The sequence below is a fragment of the Callorhinchus milii genome, unplaced genomic scaffold, assembly GCF_018977255.1.
Source record: "Callorhinchus milii isolate IMCB2004 unplaced genomic scaffold, IMCB_Cmil_1.0 Scaffold3, whole genome shotgun sequence".
Classification (NCBI taxonomy): Eukaryota; Metazoa; Chordata; class Chondrichthyes; order Chimaeriformes; family Callorhinchidae; genus Callorhinchus; species Callorhinchus milii.
In genome coordinates this window covers 63,671,031-63,693,371 of record NW_024704744.1, presented here as the reverse complement: position 1 = coordinate 63,693,371, position 22,341 = coordinate 63,671,031, and the positions used below count along the sequence as shown (strand labels likewise).

General features: G+C 39.8%; 1 protein-coding gene across 1 annotated transcript; it reads right to left on the bottom strand.

The window, feature by feature from the left end:
- Positions 1 to 3,192: 3,192 nt before the first annotated feature.
- LOC103180038 (E3 ubiquitin-protein ligase TRIM9) lies at positions 3,193 to 21,740 on the bottom strand. The gene is given in 9 exon segments (XM_042333400.1): positions 3,193 to 3,378; positions 4,357 to 4,660; positions 7,856 to 7,994; positions 9,876 to 10,047; positions 10,191 to 10,402; positions 11,538 to 11,648; positions 11,989 to 12,111; positions 13,564 to 13,659; positions 20,967 to 21,740. Coding segments are annotated over 9 exon segments (2,103 nt in total). The 3' UTR covers positions 3,193 to 3,206.
- Between the last annotated feature and the right edge of the window lie 601 nt (positions 21,741 to 22,341).

The following is a 22,341-nucleotide window of genomic DNA, read 5'->3' as shown; positions in this document are numbered from 1 at the left end:
CAAAGACAAATGGCTGTAATACGACACCAATTACATGCTTGGTAGTGACATTTTACTCGCTTTGCCAAGAGACAGTGATGCTGGGCCTCTGTGTGGGTGAACACTGTAGGCTGGAAAATGACTGTCAGTGTGAAAAACTGATTTTAAAGATTGGTGGCACAATATTATTCAATACCGCAGCAGTGGTGTGAAAGTATTGTATCCATTCTCAAAATGCTTAGAAAAAAGTTATATAGAGGATTATAGCATTTATAGAAGCATCAGAAAGCAGAGATATTCTGTGTATTTTCAATCTTGATTAATCAAGTTTTCAGTTACACACATCCTGCATATCAAGAAGATTTGAAATTGTTCAGAAAAAGAGATTTAAATTCTATTTATTTATGTTAATTTTCAATCTGCCATTTATCACCAAAAGCCAAGGTGAATAACAATTTAATTAACTTCCTTTTGGCCAACAATTACAGATCAGGTTTCTAAAATGTATGGACTGAAAGCCCTTCATTTCTCCTGAGCTTTGCTCTCTTCTCTAAGGCGATATTATTCCACTCAACAAAGCTACAGTTAATCATTCTCAAAGAATTTTCAATAGAGGTATGTGATGCATAACTTATTTCTTACACCTTGTGCTACAATTTATGCATCCAAGTCAAATGGAGTAAGATACCATTGATGCCAAGAAGATACACATCCGAAATGAGTAGAATCTCTACTAGCTACTGACCCTTTACAACGCTTAAATTCTGAGCCCTTTAGAGTTTTTGGAATATGAGTTGCATACTTTGATCTATAAAGCAGGAAAAATATTAAGATGCCCAATTGATTTTCATTTGGAAACTGCAGATGAGGATTTTCTCAGTGTCCTGGCCAACAATTCCCCAAATAAAATTGGTCATTAATTTCATGGTTGTTTGTGGTTTGTAAATTGGCTGCTGGGTTCACCTACAAATACACAGTCACTACACTTTACAGTAAATCTTGTGAAATGCTTTCAGACATCTTGATGATGTGATAAGGTGCTATATCAACTGCAAGGATGATTATTAAGAATAATAAAAGGGTTTTAGTTGCATTTTTTGAATGAATGTCATAGTATCATTAAATCACCAAATGTCTACTTTTTGGCACATAATCACTAAATCAGCAGACAAACATGATACCAAAAGTCTAGCAAATATATGGTCTTGCACGAGCAACAAAGCATAATGGCATGATAGCATGTTGGTTTGACTAGCTATTATACCCCTGAAAATACCCGATATTTATTGTGCCCTTAACAGTAATGAGGGAAAACTGGAAGGTGTTTAGATCAAAGTGGCATATGTATTTGTTTGGGAAAAAATACATATTTGTACACGAGAAGGCAGACACCAGGTCACACAAGATCCATATGTCTACCTACATGTTATAAAATGGGCTCAACAATTTTTATGAATATATTTTTCCAATCACCTATTAAAATGAAACACTCAAATTTAGCTTTATATAGTTAAAAAACGGAAAGTTAGAAAGTGAGGATCAATGGCTGTTATTGAAATTCATGCTTCATATGGGCAAAATATGTGGGTTGTCAGTTGTCAACTAGATGTCAAAAATGGAATGTTAGGTAAAGTGCAACATTTCATCTTGAACGGTGGAGAAAATAGATATCACTCAAACTGTGCTTCCTACTGGCTCAAGGTAATGAATTATCTTTGAGAGAACTAATGAAACACAAAATAGAAGGGAAAATTCCTAAATTCATTAAATGTAGTGACACTGAAATGTGTGCTATACCAAGCATTCTGCCTCGTTCGTACATTCTCTCGATGTCATTACATTTAGTAACAAAGGTTTTTTTNCTTCCTAATTTTTTTGTTCTGCAGATCAGAAATGAAATATATCAAAATCTGGGGTAGAATTTTCAAGATGAACCACTACAGAGAAAGAGACTTTTAAAATAGAGTAGAGTTGATAGCATGGTTTAAATTGAAGTCAGGATATTATAAAAGTCGAACTTCCCTTCCAATATTGACTGGCAGAGGTTAATACAACTCCTGTCTAAAAAATAATAGTTCTGGAGATGCTATAATGCTGGCTCACTAGTGTGACAAAAACAAAGTTTCTGGCAACTGGATTGTAACCAGTCTTCTTTATTTTACAGTTTCCAATCTAATTTGTGCATTTAGAATGGGGAGTTTTGGAACAGTACTGTGTAGCCTCATACATAGTTATTTTGCTGGTTGTTTTGCATATCTACTGCAAATAGGTACAGCTGCTATTAAGAGCATAGGGTAATGAGGATTTTACTTGTTTGATGTGATCTGGAACTTCCAACCCTGTGTGAAGAGTTACCTGTCAAACAAAATGCACATTAAAACATGATAGCACTAAATGTGAATAACAATTCCAATCAGGTGTTTAGGTTTACACGTAGCAATACTGTACAGTACATGGGCTGAGAAGTGACATGTGTTCAACATTTATAAGTAACATGATTAGATAGGGACAGGGAAATACAAGATTATGTTTCACTTACAGATCGACCAAGGAATAGCTCTTTTAAAAAAAAATCAACAATAAACACAAAGTACAACTTTATACCTATTGGGAGACACACAAGTTGCAGAATCACAGCAAAATGGGCATTTGGTTATTCAACCCTATGCTGATGGTAGCTCAACTATAGATAATTTCAATTCCCAGCAGTTCTTTACTACATTCTTTCTTGTCAAATGGTTATACAATTCCTTTGTTAGATGTTTTAATGTCCCAGCTTCCAATAGCCACTTGTGGCAAAGCCTTCTATGTTCTAATAGAGAATATTTCTTTAAAAAANTCCTCTTGATTCTTCCAGAAACAACATTTATCACATTGCTTCCAATTTACCAAGCAGCAAGCGTAATTGTCATTATTTATACTCTCAAATCCTTTCAGATTTAAGACTTTTAGTGGATTCCTTTAACCTTCTCTATTCCAAAGTCCATTGTCATATCTATAATCTCAATTCTGAGTCTTACACCATTATTATTCCATGCAATTGGACTGAAATATCTTGATCACAGGCAGCAAAAACAAATATAGTGGCACAAGACTCTTTTCTCTCCCCCTCCCCCACCTTCCCCATGTACTACTTCACATTTCTCAAATCCTTTGAAATATTTCAATGCATTTCAATGATGTTAACACGTCACCGTATCAAATACAGTAATTATTATTAGAATTGCTCAGTTTACCTGGACATTCCTATTGATGCTGACAGCTGGCACAAAAATTCCATCCAAATTTTCAAACGCTACAGGTCCATGTTGCACATCATTTATATAAAATGCAAGGGTGCGTTTGCTAAGATCCAGAAGAACTCCAACTGTTTTACCCTTTGAAATCCCACCTTCTGTCCTACAATCAGTAAAAAAAAGGATTTTATTTAAACCAGCATTTTCTAAAAGATTTCACACTACTCCGAAAAAGCTTCAGTTGCAAAATGTCTATTCTATTGGGAATTCTTGGAATCGCCTCCCTCCCTGTTGTATCAGACACTTCCTTTATGCGCTATACAAAATATAATGGTTAGAGCACTCGCCTTGCAAGCGAGAGACTTCGGTTCAATTCCCAGGCAGGGTAAAATGTTGGGCAAGTTTCTTTACTCCTCTGTTTACCTAGCAGTAAGTATGAACCCGGTTGTTAATCGATTGGCGGATTGCTTTTCCGGAGGTAATAATCACTTAAAAAAAGAAATCGGTCATTTCAATCCACGACTGTTTGTGGGACACTGCTGATCGTAATTGGTTGCCACGTTTCGTCCACAAAATACAGTGTATCCTGTGAAGCACTCTGATACGTCTTGAAGATGTGATAAGACACTATATCAAATGCAAGGATTATTATTATTATAGGGGTTATTATTATATCAAGCTGGCCTTTGTTACATTTTTAAAATAATTTTATCTCTTTTAGATTACTAAAGGTAACTTTTTCAATGTAGCGAAAAACAACTACAATCTTAAAAAAGCTGCTTATGAATTTCATGTATCGCCAGCCCCCCCAAATCATACAATTCTCTATACAAGTTACAAATCAAGTAAGTTTGAGTGAAGCAGGGTTCATTTTGGTCACTACCGTCACCTTACATGAAAACAATTCTTAAACTAAATCCCGGGATAAAGTACCGTTTTTATAGACTCCTTCACACTTTAATTGATCTGTTTAAATATTCTGATAGTATTAATCAGAAAGATCATTTACCACTTTTATATATTAACTTACAGTTACTAAACTATACTAGGGGAAAGGTTTTTCATCCTTTGCAAAATTGATGAATATCAAGGAAGATTTTGATCTTTAATATTTTGAAAATATTCCCAATAGATCACTTACCTGTTTGTGTGAGAATTGCCATGCATAAACCAACTACGGTTGTTATCAACATACATGGCCCAGGCCTTATCATCCTTTCCAAGCATCATATCTTTTATTAAATTAATCCTTGCCACTCCAAAAGCAGGGTCTGGGTGATTGTCATAGCGATCAATAGACAGTTCCCAGTAATGGACTCCTTTTGAGAATGCCACAGATCCAAGGACAACACGATCGTCATAACTATTGCACGTAACTGTAAGATTATCGTTAGACAATAGGATATCTGGATGGGCAGAATTGGCATCAAAGGTGAACCAAGCCACTGAAATGAAACAGCAAAACAGTGATTTAAAAATAATGATAGAAACAAATTCCATATAATAATTGCTTCATCTCTCTTTAGGAAAAAATGAGACAATGTGTACCTGAAATATTTAATACTGTTTTCTACATGTATTATAGATTCTTGTAAAATATTGATGTTATTTCCTAATTAAATCTGAACCAGAAAACAAAAAATAGAATGATAGCATATATTTGTATAGAATATACAGATCTTGCATTTAACCATATTCAAAGCCTTTCATCCAATCGGATTTGGCATATTGTGCTTTTGACTACTAGAATTAGATAATAATGAGAAGATATATAACATTGGCATTTTAACTCATCTGTTATTGTTTTAGTGTTAATTTAGTGCTATCACTGCCACTGTTGAAAGTCCCCTCAAAGCTCACTGAATTCAGTCTTAGACATTAAGAATGCCCACTTGGTTGTGTTGCCAGAGAGCCACCACCACCATTTGCGTGGAGTAAAAACACCAGAAGCTGCTATCTTCATTTGTGGAAGTTAACAGGAGAAGGCAGGGAAAATAAACTGGATTTAAAATTTAAAAGTTGAAAGAATATGAAATATTCAACGAGTGCAACTACGAAGAACTATGGAAAATGAGACATTTGAGTGAGTATACTGAGGAAATATACAACATATGATTAGCAATTACATTTTTGGTATTGTTACACCAGTAATATAAGTGAACCTGTTCCAAACATTAAAAGTCCTAATTTGTAATATGAGGAAATACCACATTGTCAGTTTTTCCTCCAATTTCCTCCAATTTAGCCAGTTATAAAGGCTTATGTTAAGGGTTTGCTCAGGAGTATAAACACATTTCATGCATCCAAAGATGTTTTAATGCTTAACATTAGGTAGAGGTGAAATCTGATAGCACAATTCTCTTGTGTATTAATGTGATTCTCAAGGGAATGGTATAGCATGGACTCACAGTAAAGAATCCCTATGTCCATGGATACAGAACTGGCTGAGAGACAGAAAGCAGAGAGTGGTGATGAACGGTTATTTTTCTGACTGGAGGGAAGTGGTGTCTCCCAGGGGGCAGTATTGGGACCACTGCTGTTTTTGTTCTGTATAAATGACGTGGACTTGGATATAGGGAGCACAATTTCCAAGTTTGCAAGTGATACTAAGTTGGGAAAAGTAGTAAACAGTGAGGAGGATAGTAACAGACTGCAAGAGGACGCAGACAGACTAGTAAAATGGGCAGACACGTGGCAGATGAAGTTTAGTGTGGAAAAATGTGAAGTGATGCATTTTGGGAGGAAGAAAGAGGTGGGGTAATATAAGCTGATGGTAGAATCTTAAAGGGGGTGAAGGAACAGAGAGACCTGGGCGTTCATATAAGTAAATCTTTGAAGGTAGCAGGACAGGTAGATAAAGCTGTTAACAAAACATATGGGATACTAAGTTTTATAAACAGGGTCATAGAATACACGTCAGGAAGTTATGATGAAAACCTTTATAAAACACTGGTTAGGTCTCAGCGAGAGTACTGTGTTCAGTTCTGGGCATCACACTTCAAGAAGGATGTCAAGGCATTGGAAGGGGGGCAAAGGAGATTTACTAGAATGGTACAAGGAAAAGGGACTTCAGTTATCAGGAGAGGCTGGAGAAGCTAGGATTATTCTCCTTGGAACAGAGAAGGTTAAGAGGAGGCTTAATAGAGGTTTTCAAAATTTTGAGGGGATTCGATAGGATGAACAAGGAGAAACTATTTCCACTGGTGGGTGAGTCGGTAGCCCGAGGACACCAATTTAAAATAGTTGTTAAAAGAAACAGAGGGTAGGTGAGGCGAAATTTTTTCACACACATTGCCTGAAAGGGTGATAGAAGCCGATTCAATAACAACTTTTAAGAGAGAAGTAGATAATTATTTGGGAAGGACAAGTTTGCAAGGCTATGGGAAGAGAGTGGGGAAGTGGGATTGATTTGGATAGCCCTTTTCAAAGAGCCAACACAGACACGATGGGCCGAATGGCCTCCTTCTGTGCTGTATAATACTATGATTCTATGTGGTAAATTACTGATCTCAGCTAGGTTGTAAAGAGGAAGTCTTTTCTCAAAGAGAAAGAAGGAAATTGGAGGATAAGCGCTCTTACATAAATCCCGCAGGTGGTTACATAGCAGCATTGGCAGAGACCTGGAAGCAGATCACCTTCCCACTCTATTGATCTACAATAAGAACAAGATTAGGCACTGGACAGTCAGTTTCAGCTGTGGGTCAGGATTGGGGAGGGTGGAAGGCAGGGGCGGTGAAGCAGGATGATCTAAAGCATGGTCGAAGAGGAGAGTCTTGAGATGGAACTGGAAGAAGGCAAGAGAGGAGGTGAGGCGGAGGGATTGCGGGGTAGAGTTCCAGAGTGTGGGCGCAGAGATGCTGAATGCCTGACCACCCGTGGTGGGCGGGAAATGTGGGGAACCTGAAGCAGGCTGTGTCCATTGAGCAGAAGGAGCGGAAGACATATTTGGGGTTAGGAGGTTGGAGAGGTAGGGGGGAACATGATCGTGGCGGGCTTTGAAGGTAAGAACGACAGTTTTGTACTCGATTGTAGAAATATATGGTGAAGAAAGGGCCAGATGGAAAAGGCAGAGAACAAAAAGAAAATTAATGTATGCAAATACAGAAATATGGGTTGAAAAATTGTGATTTCTAGAACGTCCACTTTCCTTCATCTCTGCAACATTGTACATCTTGATTACTACCTCATCTCACAGCTGAAATCCTCATCCATACCTTTGTCACAACCTGACACAACTTTTCCAATGATCTGCTTCCCCAGTTCTACCCTCCACAAGTTCAAGATCATCCAGAAGTTCAAAATCCGTCTCCTCCCCCATACTACACTGCGAGCCCATCAACCCCATCCTTGCCTGGATACATTTCGATATTTTGCCTTTAATACTGCACAAGAGTGAGGATAACGTGTGTCAGTGCCACATAATGTTAATGTACAATGATGTAGAAAACATCAGAAAGAGTGCTGAGACCTAAAAGATGCAGGGTGAAGGGAAAAAGATCCTATCAGCAGTTTTACCTGATCTAAACTCTTCGCTTAAATACTTGGGAGATGATAAAGCCAATTCAGATAGATCAAACATATTTGTACAAAACAATAATAATGAAATTTGTAATGTTAAGTTAGTATTGGCCAACCCTCACCCTCAGATGTCTGCAGCACAACTGTTTTACTGTAAGGTCCAACACCTGCTGAGTTAAAGGCTTTTACTCTGGCATTGTAGGCACTGTTGAACTGAAGTCCATCTACTGTGCACACAGTTTCTTTGCCAACATACACCTCCTGAAAGTCCAAGTATACTAAGTTAGTTAAAAATGTAGATGAATGATAAGCATCAACAGCACTTCCGATGTTTAGCTTCCCCGTTGCATAAATCGCATCAAATTGCGAATTAAAATCTTAGTATATTATTATTCAGGTGCTCAAATCAAAATATAACGTAGATTCAAATCATTTATGTCTTTTATCAGTGGGATTATATTTCTACTGCAAACGAACAGCAACAAGCAATTTCAGTCAAATGAGGCACAGTTAAAAAAATTAAGGATTATTTGACAAATTAACAAGGGTGAAACCTTGGGCAAATTTCCTTACTCCACACGCCTAATAATAATCCCTCATGAAAAATTAATAATAAATTGGTCACTTCAATCTTCGACTGTTTGTGGGACAATGCTGTGCGCAATCGACTGCCGTGTTTCGCCCACAAATATAGTCAATTCACTTTACAGTCTAGTCTGTGAAGCGCTTTGAGACGTCTAGAAGACGTGAAAAGCGCTATATCAAATGCAAGGATTATTATTATTATTATAAATTGCCTTTTGATCCACTCATTTCTCCTGACTCACTGGCATTTCTCTAGGTTGGTGTGTGGAGGGGGAAGTCTAGGCAAAAGAGCTGTTCCGTGGTCATCATCAATGCTGCTCTATATCAGCAACAGAAATAGTCTTTTGCAGAGGTTGGATACTTAACTGCTTCTGATCTTTCTCTCTTGGAGACAAATCATTTTAGCATTACAATACAAATTTACATTTATCCCAAGGCACTGAAACATTGTCCCAGATCAATAATAATAATAATCCTTTATTTGATATAGCGCCTTATCATATCCTTGAGACGTCTCAAAGCGCTGCACAGAATATATAGTGTAAAGTGAATTGACTGTATATTTTGTGAGCGACACAGTCACTGGGGATGGTCAAGTTTAAATATTAGTTGAGAGTAACATTAAGAATCAAGTTCTCCAGCATGTGGGACATCCTCCCGACTTGAAAGGTGCTATACAAATGTAATTTGTTGTTGTTAAGAACTCTATTATGAAGTTTATGGAAATACTTTGTCTATTCTTAAATTTTAATTGATATTAGATATTATGACAAATGTCAACAACCCCAATGCATAAGGACATCAACGTTGAGGTTTATAATAGGTTTTCTCTTTATATACAAAATACATTGTATGTAGAATAAAACAGATTGGAGTATGTTTAGAGCCTGTATTATTTTATACAACATATACATCTTGAGTTCATAGGGAAAGATTTATTCTGCTTTAAACAAGCTTGTTGCATTTTGTTTTATATGGGTGTCATAGTAGACGAAGACAGGTGGCAGCTTACCATGCCTTGAATTGAAATGAAAGTGGATTTACTTCACTGCATGTTACAGGGGATTAATTTATTGAATACACTGCAATCGGTTATAACAAATGATCAGGTGATTGAACAGAGTTAATGAAGATTAAGTTTACAATCTGGAAAAATTCCCGTGCAATAACAAGTATTTATAATTTACTCAATGTAGAAGTACAAATTATAGTCTTCTGAATTGCCCTCAATGACAATAGAAATGTACATTTTTTCATAAATAGTTTGAAGAACTCATGACACAATAATAGACCATTAATGAATTGAAAATCTGTAACATGAAATGGTATGCGCTCGTGGTAAAACTATACTTTATAAACACTGTATAAACTGAAATTATTACATTTTCATGCTTAAGACAGTAAATGATAAAATGTATATTATTATTAAAGCTCTACAATTTTTTTAAAAAAAGGCATTTGCACAAGTTGAACTTAGTTTAATGCCAAATCATAATAATCTAAACACTATCTTTTCTGCTGCAAAGATATGATTAAATAAAGTACAATAATACTTACTCGAAAAGGACCCCCACTTCCATCATCAAGTTCTAGGATGTAGCCTTCAATCGGAGTCTGGTTGAGTGGAGGCGGCTTCCATGCAAGTGTAGCATTGTTGTTATGAGTACAGCATTTTTCCAGTTGCAGTATAGGTACAGGTGGCACTGCAGAGGAAACTAAGGATAACTTAGTGAAAATCTGTCCTTACACAGCAGGATTAAACCCAATGAACCAAATAAACCTGGAAGACATATCTAATTTCAACAACATCCATACATTTTAGGAAGATTTCAGAGGCACAGGATTAAGCATTTAAAATTTTCAAACTAAAATTCTTTTTTTTGCCCTATAGCATTATATGTAACCTTAGCTGTTGTGAAGTGTCACTTACCTTTCATTTGAATAAAGTCCAGTTGATGAACTGATTGAAGTAACGGACCACTGTCAAGTGTCAGATCAAAGTCAGGATTTATTTTGGCCTCTAAAGCTCCTTTGACCCACTGTTCTTGAGACGTTTGTACACGCTTGATCAGAGCATCTGAAATCTAGAATTGTAAATCAGAATATGTTGCATTATAAGCTATTTCAGGTGATTCCTAAAGGCCTTAACAATAAATTTTACCAATCTAAACTTTGGGTTCATCAAAACAATTGTTTTCATCTTTAATAATAAGGATAATAATAACAATAATACTTGGGGCTTAAACTGATCCATGCAATGCAATTCCTCTTTCTTTTGTTACTTTTCAGCAACTTCATACAAATTCAAATCATCATTTAAATGCATTTTTTTACTGTTAATATAATGGCAGGAAAAGTACAAGCATATCATTCATCCCTACCAGCGTCAAGAGTTTGAAAATTTCTAGCTCAAAATGCTCTCAGGAACATGGGATACCAGAGTGGAATGTAGGCTCTAAAATTAAAATGATGAAATCGCAGATGGTACATGTTAATGAATCTATGGCTATAATCCTGTGCAACAGCCTTACAGACACATGGATTCAAACCATTTAAATCTAGCGCAACAACAACAAAATGGGTACATGGAGCAGGCCGGAGCCCGCTGAACGGAGGGAGCGGGCAGGTTGGTAGGGAGTCAGCAGGTCAGAGAGGTAGGAGGGGGCAAGGCCATAGATGGCCTTACAGGTGAGGACGACGAAAGTGTGATTCCACAGAACTACCCCTCCTGCTTTTGTAAAATAAATGTGTCTCTATTTCTAAATGTGAACTCATTTTATCATATAGTCTTTTATACAATGCTTTCACACATCAATAAACTAAAGAATAAAATGTTTCCTATCCCCTTATGATCTTTAAGTAGAAGTGACAACTTAATGTCATGTTGAATTAAACCTTCCTGCTGAACACTCTCATTTTTTAAAAATATTCAAGGAATGTCAACTTCACAAGGATTGTTGGATGCATTGGAGATGTTTACCTAAACAAATAAGAGTATCAAATACAATTGTTTATGCATGAAAAATGGGGTTGTTACTGAAATGGAAAGATGAAATAATGTATCCTAAAATAATTTTTGGATTCTCTGCATGGAACTCAAATAACTAGCAATGTAGATAAATAGCTGTCATTGGCAAATTCCTGACATTCTGTATTTTATTCAAATATTATTACTGTAAAGAGACTACAAATAATAAATCTGCACACTTGTTTTGTTACCTGTAGAAATCCGCTAGGATCATTCTCTTTCATGACTTCCAGACAATACTCCATGAGGCCTGTGGTCTGGCGGAGCTTCACTGTGCAGTGACTTATCTGGTCCCGAACAACCTGACAGCACAGAATGAACAATGTTTAGAATCTAACTCACTGCACCATGCACACCACAAGTGATGAATTAAGAAAAATAGAACAGCTCACAATCTGTTGTTAATGCAAAACGTATCTACACAGATATAGTAAGGTCTAATTTACAGTGTTTCTTAAAAGATATCTTAATGTTAAATGGGTAAATATTACAGTTCTAAAACATTTAATCTGCTAACGAATGTATTCAATTAAATTCTTGTAGTTTGCATTTCATAAGTACTGCACACTAAATCAATCAATAACATTGTAAATCTATACTTAATTATTAGCAATACGAAGATCCAAGATTCAACTTACTGACCTTTAATTTATTCTCACGTTCCTTTGTAACTCTGGTGAGCAACTTTGCTTTTTGACGATTTAATGCATCTACAAGTGCATCGCATTGTGCAACAAGACAGGCTTCAAACTCTACGCCATTTTCCTGCAAGGTTTACGGGAACAGTAGAACCATTATGAAGTTTGGAACATGCCTGCACTGAATAAATTGCTTGCTTTCTAACCCATTGATTGAAATTGATAAATATTTTAAATATTTAATATAAACATTCAGGTTGTTTTTCAAAATAGTGTTTTATTACAATTGGATTAAACAACTTAAAAAATAAAATCAGTCAAGATTTTTGTTAAAAACTGCTGAGGGAGCACAAGGATGTTGATCAACAAACAACATAGGCAGAAGCAAAACTATAAAAAATTTGAAAAATTCAGAGATTTACAAACCCTAAAATTATTTTCTACACAAAAATAACATACAAACTGGACCAACTACAATGATTAAACAATGATTAAAACAAAATAAAACAAAAGCTGGAGACTCACTGGGGTGCAAATCATGGCATTCACAAGGTACTGTCAATATTCAATGCTGCCAATAACTAGACATGTGTCATGCCCACCCATGGGAATTCCACTCTGTTGTGGCCAGAAATAGACTACATTGGAGCAGAGTTCCTGCAAGATGGTGCGGAGCAAAGCCTGACAAAGGCAGTTTTCAATATTTACAAATCCTTTATGAATCTGGTTGTAAATGGCATGTTTTATAACTTCGCTCACAAACATAAATGTTCTAAAAACTGAAAATGTTATTCCTAGCTGAGGAAAAATGGATTCCTGCTCTAACATGTGTGGTTAGTTTTTCTACTATATGGGAGCCAACAATGGTCAGCAATAGTGTCACACTAGTGTGCATAGCATCACATCAAATCAGATTCTGCTCACTGTTAGCCATACACTATCTGAAAAGAAACAGCAGTTTTTAAGTCATCAGACTCCAATCTGAGTCAGGTTTATGTGGGCAACTGATCCATTGACATGAATCAACAATAACAACAACTTGGATTTATAGAGAGCCCTCTACCTCGGACGGCGTCTCAGAGTGCTTTATAGTTTAGGATCCCGGGACCGAGCCAGAGGGAGGAAGGTGACCAAAGGCGCAGTCAAAAAGAAAGGTCTTCAGCAGAGACCTGAAAATGGGAAGGGAGGGAGCGAGACGAAGGGAGTGAGGAAGGCAGTTCCAGAGCCTCTGGACATAGTGGCTGAAGGCACGGCCACCGAGGATGGAGCGAAGGACTCGGGGGATAAGGAGGAGGCCAGACCCGGAGGAATAAAAGCAACGGGTACTGTGCCGAGGAGAGAGGAGGTCAGAGAGGTAGGGGGGTGCAGAGGAGTGCAGGGACTTGAATACGAGGGTGAGGATCTTGAAATCCATCCTCTCTGGGATAGGGAGCCAGTGCAGTCTGGCAAGGACTGGGGTGATCGGGGAGAGGAGTTTTGTGCGGAGTTTCAAATCTTAAGGCATATTCTTACCACAAATATCTAGTCTCAAAAATAAATCTAGCATAGATAGACATATGTCAACATAGAACTTTCTTACCTGAATTTGCTGTACCATATTTTTCAGTTGCACCAAAAATTCTTTGGCCTCCTTTGCTTTGTCAGACACTCCATTTAATGCTAGCGATAGTTCAGCCTACAATTTAAAAAGCAAATGTTTTTGTTAAGTAAACTCATTACCACTGGTCAAAAGCTTCACTGATCACATCACCTTCAAGGCGTATTTAAACAATTTAGGATTTTTTGCAATTATGGAATAGTGAATCTATGCTTTTGCAGATTAGTGTCAGATAATGTTTGAAATCGGGGAATATAAAGTACATCAACGCAAATGGAAGAACAGGGACAGGGGAATTCATCTCCTTTGTTGATGTCAAAACTAAGACATTATCAAGCAATCTCCCACATTATAGTACTACTTAATATGATCAAATATAAATTAACATGTAAGATACAAAATTAAAATAGATATAACATGAATAAATTTCACTGCAAAGTGTGAACTATATACCTGCTGAAGTTCATTGTTAAGTACAATTCCTACATTGCTTTCCTCAAGAAGACTAAGCTCTAATCTAGCCACATTTTCTTCATCAAAATAGCCTTTTTCAACTTGATATTTTAAGGTGACATCATTGCTGCCTTTACAAAACAGTGCACACATGAACATCCATTCCTTATAGCTGTGAAGGTTAGAATGGTTTATCAAAAGCACATCAAGGTGAAGCCTCGGGAAAATTCACACAATGTTTTTGTTATTTTCCTCAAATAGCAAGATATCTTATTATTATTATATTTTGTTGAATGCAGAACATAATAAAATGCATTTTTGAGGACTTGCTGAATGGCAGGAGAAGTGGTGAAATTATCAACCAACAAATTCCCCAAGACTGAGCTTGACTCTCAGCTGAAAGAAGGAAGAAAAATACTTTCCATCTGTGACATATACATGCATCCCTTAGAGGAAGTCATCTCGATTGCAATTGAATGGACTGTCACAGACATGTTAGCAAATAACAACAGAGGGAACAATAAGGAAACGTTTACGTCCAGTGCTGGAGGGATCCTCAAACAATGTCTGTCAGCTTGGCTCAGTGGTAGCACTCTTGCCTCCGAGTCAGAAGGTTATGTGAATTCCAAGTCAAGAGCTGAACTCACATAAGTGTAAGCTGACACACCAATGTATTGCACATAAAGCTATGCTTTGAATGAGACATAAAACCAAGGTCCCACCTGCCTGTTCAGTTGGGCATTAAATATCCCACAGCAATATTTAAAAAGTGAAGGGATTTCTCCCAGTGTCCTGGCCAACAAATCCCCAAATAAAAAACAATTTCACAGTGATTCCAGTGAAGCGCTGTGAGACTTTCTTCCGATGTGATAAGGTGGTATACTAAATGCAAGGATTATTATTAATTATTATTATAATACAATATTCTGCATATATAAAATGCATGTAACTAATGTCAGCAGACAATTTGCTTTCCTGTCTCTTTAGCTTTAGAAGGTTGGCCTGTGGAACTCTCCAATACCTCCACAAATTTATTCGGCTAGGAGTTGACCCATACAGATTGGGAAATTGTTAAATTCAATCTTAACCAGAGATTGGCCGCTGGGAGGGAGCATAAGATTAGGAAGTGGATAACAAACCAAACGTTTTCACACCTATTTGTTATCTATTGACTTCTCTTGGAAGCATGCTTATGCGACTACTGGCTAAATAAAGGAATGGTTTAGCTGCAATCTTGATTTCAAAATAGCATGTCAACGCAGTTGAATAATGACCTTTTCAGAAAAGTGAGGCACCTTCAGGAGAAAAGGGGAGGAAAAAATATACAAATGATCGGCCATACTTGCTCTACATTTTAAGGTTTGAATGCCTACTTTGTTATAAATATTAAAATTGTGATTTAAAAATAGCCATCAAATGCTCACGTGATCATTTATTTTTCCTAAAGTCTGATAATAATTTAAGCACATGAACATTTCAGGAAAGCAAATAACACAAAATATATTAAACATAATGGATAATTATTTTCCAAATACAGTATTCCACTACAAAAGGCACTTAATTACTGGACACTATGTAACAATTTACAGTCTACAGCCTAATGGCTCTACAGATTGATGATATGCATGGTTACATGAGTACTTGTAAGCACTCTGCCAGGATATTCCCTGGAGACTTTGAAGGCTTACTAATGGAATGTGTGTTAAGAAGTCAATAAAATGCATAACTAAAGACTTTTGTTTCATTAAGCTTATTGCTACAATAATTAAAATGAGACACGAACAGCTGATACTCATGGAGTAAAGGCTTCCTCTGGATTCCGTCAATTATTTATTGACTGCCACAGCCTCACTGGGTACTGTCCGTCCTGTACTTAACCTCAAAGTTTCTGGTCCATAATATTCTGAATGTCAATCCACCTTAGAAATGAAGGTCTTTTATGTAATGGGTCACTATTTCTACTCATTTTCATTTCGCAAACCTGTCTTCCTCCTCCAACACGTTTCTCTACATATTGTGAAAAGCACTATATCAAATGCAAGGATTATTATGTATTATTTTACCCTTTTCTTACATCTCTCCTTACATAACATATTTACCCATATTTCCTTTTTTTTGTTTTTTAAACCTGGTGATTCTATATCGGTTCATTATAGTCTGGATGAGGGTACATAAGGCATACTAACAACAATAACAAAATGTAATTTGTAAAGCGCCTTTCATGTCGGGAGGATGTCCCAAGGCGCTGGACAGTCAGTGTTTCAGCCCTGAGCTCGGGGTCGGGATTGGAGAGGATGGAGAGCGGGGGAGGCGGGGGGGAAAGGAGGGTGATCGAAAGCACGGTCGAAGAGGAGGGTCTTGAGATGGGTCTTGAAGGAGGCAAGGGAGGGGGCGAGGCGGAGGGACTGCGGGATGGAGTTCCAGAAGGTGGGGGTAGAGTGGCAGAAGACCCCCCTGCCAATGGTGGGGCGAGTGAGGCGGGGGATGTGAAGCAGGCTGGAGCCGCTGAGTGGAGGGAGCGGGCAGGAGGGTATGGGATTAGGAGGTCGCAGAGGTAGGGGGGAGCAAGACCATGGAGGGTTTTGAAGGTGAGGACCAGGATCTTGAACTGTGAACTCCTTCTGAGTGATGGGAAGCCGGTGGAGTCGGGCGAGGGTGATAGGGTCACCGAGCCTGGTTCCAACATAGTTTTTTAACACAATGTTAAAGGATTACCATGAGTGATTTAAAATCATATGCTGTAATGTTACCACCCAGAAATAGGCCATTCAACTCATCAAGTCTGTATTGGTGTTTTTCTCCACTTGAGCCAATCTAATTTCATTTTACTACTTTAATCCAACAATCTAATCCCAATTTCTTGATCATTCCCCAAAGCCTTTAATATTTCTCCTCTTCAAGCATCTAAATTCCCTTTCAAAAGATATTATGGGCTCTGCTTAATCTACATTTTTTGACAGAGAATGCCACATTCCAAAAATTCTGTGTAAAGAAATGATTTTGTAACCTCTAGTTCTTTTGGTAAATAACTCTTTTCTTTAATGGCTTGACAATCATATATAGTGAACGTGAGTTACAAGATGGTTATTGAGAGTTTATATATACCAGCCAATTGGCACCAAAATATCCCAAACAATGAGATAAGCAGATAAATTAATTTGAATTTGGAGATAAATTCGGTTCAAAGGCAAAATAGGATAATTTGGGGAAACGAACAGCAGGGTAGTCCACACTTTACGTCCACTTGAATCACAGGCATACATTAATAACCCAATCAAAAAATGGGATGATAATTTGGAAATTAATAACAAAATTGTACATAATATAGAATATTGTTACATAAGCAAATGCTTAAAAATTAACTTCTCATCTTTACATATCCTGAACTTTTAAATTCCACATGATAATAAGGGAAGTTTCAGTCAAATCAAGTGTGAATACAGATATCAAAATTAATGTTACTGCCATTCAAAAACATATTTGATGCCAGTCACAAATACTGCCCAAGCAGGAGCAATAATATTAAGAAATGTAAACGCCATTACCTCACCCCTCAGGCTGCTGAAACCCTGGTTCACGCCTTTGTCACCTCAAGGCTGGACTATGGGAACTCTCTCCTCGCCGGCCTTCCCGCCACCTCCCTCCACAAGCTGCAGGTCATCCAGAACTCTGCAGTTCGTGTACTGTCCCGCACCAGGCTTCGGGACCACATCACTCCCTCCCTCGCTCGCCTCCACTGGCTCCCCATCCCCCAGAGGATTGATTTCAAGATCCTCATTCTCACCTACAAGGCCATTCACGGCCTTGCTCCCTCCTACCTCTCCGACCTACTATCCCCCTACCTACCTGCCCGTACCCTCCGTTCCTCCGGCTCCGGTCTGCTCCACGTCCCCCGCCCCAATCGCCCTACCATTGGTGGTCGGGCCTTCAGCCTCTCAGCCCCGAGGCTCTGGAACTCTATCCCCCAGTGCCTTCGCCGCCTCCTCCTTTTCCTCCTTCAAGGCCGGTCTCCAAACCTTTCTCTTTGACCGAGCCTTCACCTCCCCTCTCGACTCTCTTCCCCCTTCTCGCTCCCTCCCATCCCTCCCCTCACCCTGACCATTTCCCCCCTCCTCGCTCTCTCCCCTCCCCTGACCATTTCCCCCCTGCTCGGGTCATGACCCAACTGTGCAGCGCCTTGGGACGTCCTCCTGACGTGAAAGGCGCTTTATAAATGGAATCTTGTTGTTGTTGTAAACACTCTTTGTCCTTGTGAAAGCCTATATAGAAGACTGAATTACCTACATTTATTTAATACAGTGTTTAATGTACTGATTTTTTAAATATGGAAAATAATTTGAGTTTTAGAGCTAAACCCACCAGGAAATATGTCTTCACACATAGAGTTGGAGGAATGTGGAGAAAGGGTGGGAAGTAAGACTAAAAGATCTGCCATACTCTAATAAAAGGCAGAAAAGGCTCGGCAGCTAAATGACACTTTCTGTTCCCTTATGTTCTGTTCGTATGACAAGGGTGCTAGGGGCTCTTTCAGAATTGCCAATGAAATACACAGTTAATACATTTTACAGTAAAATGCTATCAAGCACTTCAAGACATCCTCTTCGACCATACCATCGGCCACCCACCTTCCCCTCCCCTCTCCCCCCCGACCCCTGCTCGAGTCTGAAATGCTGTACACTGGGACGTCCTCCCGACGTGAAAGGCACTATACAAATGTAATCTTGTTGTTGTTGTTGATGATGTGAAAGGCACTGTATCAAATGCAAGGATTATCATTGTATCTTTATTCTGTCAGTATTCAGAAAACCAGCATATATCTCGGAAAAATCCTGCTGGATTGATTAGTCCTAGGTCTGATTCTGTCAACAATTGTGCATCTTTTTCTTCAGGCAAAGTGGCACATTTCCTATGATTGTGTTTAAATGTGTGCTACGCAGGTAGCCAATAATGTACCAATGAAATCACAACAATTTTACTAGTAAGGATAATGATGGGGTGCCTGCTATGAATAAAATTTGCCTTAGTAGATCTGTTGCTAAGCAATTCCCATCTGAGCTGAACTACGCAAATGTATATTGGTTTCTTCTCCATGAGTCAAATCACCTAGTCTCGTGATCAGGGAATACAAGGTTCAGACTCTTTCCAAAATGGTTCCATCTGAAAATGGACAGCAGAGTGTTCTTGGGATAGGTGTGTAAACTAGGTCAGTTGAGGGTTAATGTACTCAGTAGAATTTATCTTCCTTTGCCGTTATTGACAGCTGCTTTGGTATCAAAATTTAAATCGCCTTGATGCTCAAAAACAGCACTGAAACTAATCCCAAAAATCAATATCCTCAGCCTTTGGGAGATTCAGACCAGTGTCTGTACCTATGGGGTGGTGACATCTGTAGTCAAAATCACCATGTTTAAGATCAAGGCAACCCTGGCATTTACTATCAAAGGGCCTGGATCGTTGTCAGAAGGTCATTTTAAGAATGGTTGAATTTCTTTCTCTCTTCCTTTTATCATGGCATTATTCAGATTCCCTAATAATAAAATAATATTATAGTAATAATCCTAGCATTTGACATACCACCTTTCATGTTGGGCGGACACCTCAAAGTGCTTCACAAGATTTACTGTAAACTATATGATTGTGTATTTTGTAAGAGAACCCTCAATTGCAAAGAAATCTTGTACATTTCTTAGAAAACCATTGTGGGCGTTCAGAAAGGATTGTTGTTTTTATACCTCCTGGGGCTGGCAAGCCTACTTGTACGGAGAATGCTGAAATGAAGTAAAATGGTCATCCTTAGTTAGCTTGCTTCATTCAAGGTTGAATACTTGAGATCCACATGTAAAGTGCACTGAGGCTGATCCCCAGTGTTACAGGGATCAAATGTGAGAAATGATTAGACAGGGTGAGTTTGAAAGAACAAGAGGGACCTTGATGTACAGATATTCAGGTCATTAAAGGTGATTGCACAGGTAGAGAAAAGGTAAAGAAAACTTGGTTTTATATCCAAAGGCAAAGTATTCAAAAAGAGGATAATATTGAATTTGTCCAAAACCTTAATTAAGGAAGAGTTGAATAATACATATAGTTTTGTACATCCCATTAATGTAAATATACATAAACAATGGGAAAATCACAGCATAGATCCATTAGGATGTTACAAGGGGTGAATGGTTTTAGTTGTGAAGTGAAATGAGAAATGATGCCTTTGGATGAGCTGAGAAGGTACAATGTAATTTCATAAAGGTCTAAACGATCACGAAGAATTATGATAACAAGTAATAGATAAAATGCACTGGGAATAAATCAGTAACGAGATGACACATATAGTGTTAAAAAAAAGAAATAAAAGGAAAACTAGAAAGCTAAATTCTTTAAATTCTTTACCCAGTGGGAGGTTGGAATGCGCCATCAAACGTTGTTCAAGCAGAATCTAAAATATATTTTAAAAGGGAATTTGATAAATGCTTGACGGGGGGGAATATTAAAGGGTATATGAAAAGCAACAGGAATGTAGGATTGGGTGTTCCGTGGTTAAAAGGAACAGGGCCGTTTCTGGGCAATAGCGTTTCATGAAATGGACCAAAATACGTTCTTGGTGGAAGCATCCCTTGTGATCTTGTCGGTGGATACTACTACTAATAATAATCCTTGCATTTGATATAGCGCTTTTCACGTCGGGAGGACGTCCCACAGCGCTTCACAGAACACACTGTAAAGTGAATTGACTGTACATTTGTGGGCGAACGCGGCAGCCAATTGCGCGCAGCAGCAGCGTCCCCGCAAACAGTCGTGGATTGAAAATGACCAATTTCTTATGGTTTGGTTTTTTTTGGAGGGGTTATTATTAGGCTCCGTGTGGAGTAAGGAAACTTGCCCAAGGTTTCGCCCTGACCTGCCTGGAATTGCGAGGGAATGGGGGAATGGCAGCCTACCTTGTGCTGCTTCCACATGGCTCCCAGCGCCTTCACTTCGTGCTTGGCGTGCTTGCCTTCTTCCAGACACTGGTAGCACACCGGGGCTTTGCAGTTGGCGCAGTACATGCTGTGGTTCTCCAGGTCGTGCTCGGTGCAGGTGGCGAGTTTGCGGGCGATCAGCTGCTTCCTGGTGACTCGGCCCTGGACCGGCGGGATGAGCCGGTGTTTGGCCAGCGGCCCGCGGGCCGGGTGGCACCTCTGCTGGCACGGCTCGCAGTAAAACACATCGCACTGCTCGCACATGACGGTGGCCTCGACCGGGCTGCGCTCGCACAGCTGGCACTTGGTGGCCACGGCCCGGTTCTGCTGGTAGCGGCTGACGATGGCTTCCAGCAGGCGGTTCTTGGTGAAGCTGCGGAGCCCCCGCTCCTCGAGCAGCGCGCTGCGGTGGCACTGCGGGCAGGTCAGGCACGAATTGCGGTGGACCGGGGCGGGCGGGAAGACCCGGACCCCGTTCGGCGACTTCTGGCTCGGCGTGACCGGGGCAAAGCTGGTGTAGGAGCCGTAGCCGCTGTCCGCCTCGCTGTACAGGCTCATCTTGTCCAGGTCCAGGTAGTCGTAGTCGGAGGCGGAGGCGGAGGCTCGGCTCTGCGGGGACTCGGCCTCGGGGGTCTGCACAATGATGTTGCGCGCACAGGGCAGGCACACATTGTGCGAGCAGGGCAGGATGATGGGGTCTCGGAAGAAAGAGCCGCAAACGGGGCATTTCAGCTCTTCCTCCATGTCGGCCATGCAAGCGCTCGCCCGGCTGTCCGTCGCGGCGGCGGTGGAGGTGGGGGTTGGAGGGGCTGGTGGTGGGGGGGGGGGGGGGTGGGGGGGAGAACGAGGAGGGGAATCAGCTTCAACCGACGGCGGCGCGAGAGCTCGCGCTGGGCAACCGTCAACCGCCGAGCAGCACCAGCCGAGGGACAGCGCCGCGGACGCCACTGCGCAGGCGTACCCCCTGCCCACTCGCCACACCGCGCACGCGCGCCGTCCGCCGCACGCCCCGAGGATTTGCCTCCAACCGTTCGACGGCGCCATCTTTGCTTCTCTCTCTTTCTCTCTCTCTTTCTCTCCCTCACCCACCCACCCAAATAAATAAATAAAACACACCAGGAGGAGGATTGCGGTGACTGCCGCGCCCCAGCACCACGGATTTGGAGAAGTCGGGCAGAAAGTGAAAATGAAAGGGTGAATAGGATGAGTTTTTTTTTAAAAAAATCAGCGCAGCGGCTGGCGGGCCGAGGGCGACCCGAGCCCCTCAACACTTAGTCGCTTCGCTGAAGGTGTCGAGCGGTTGCCCAGGAAAGCCGCTTTCGTGAAGCGCTCTGTGGTTCCTCACACTTACCCT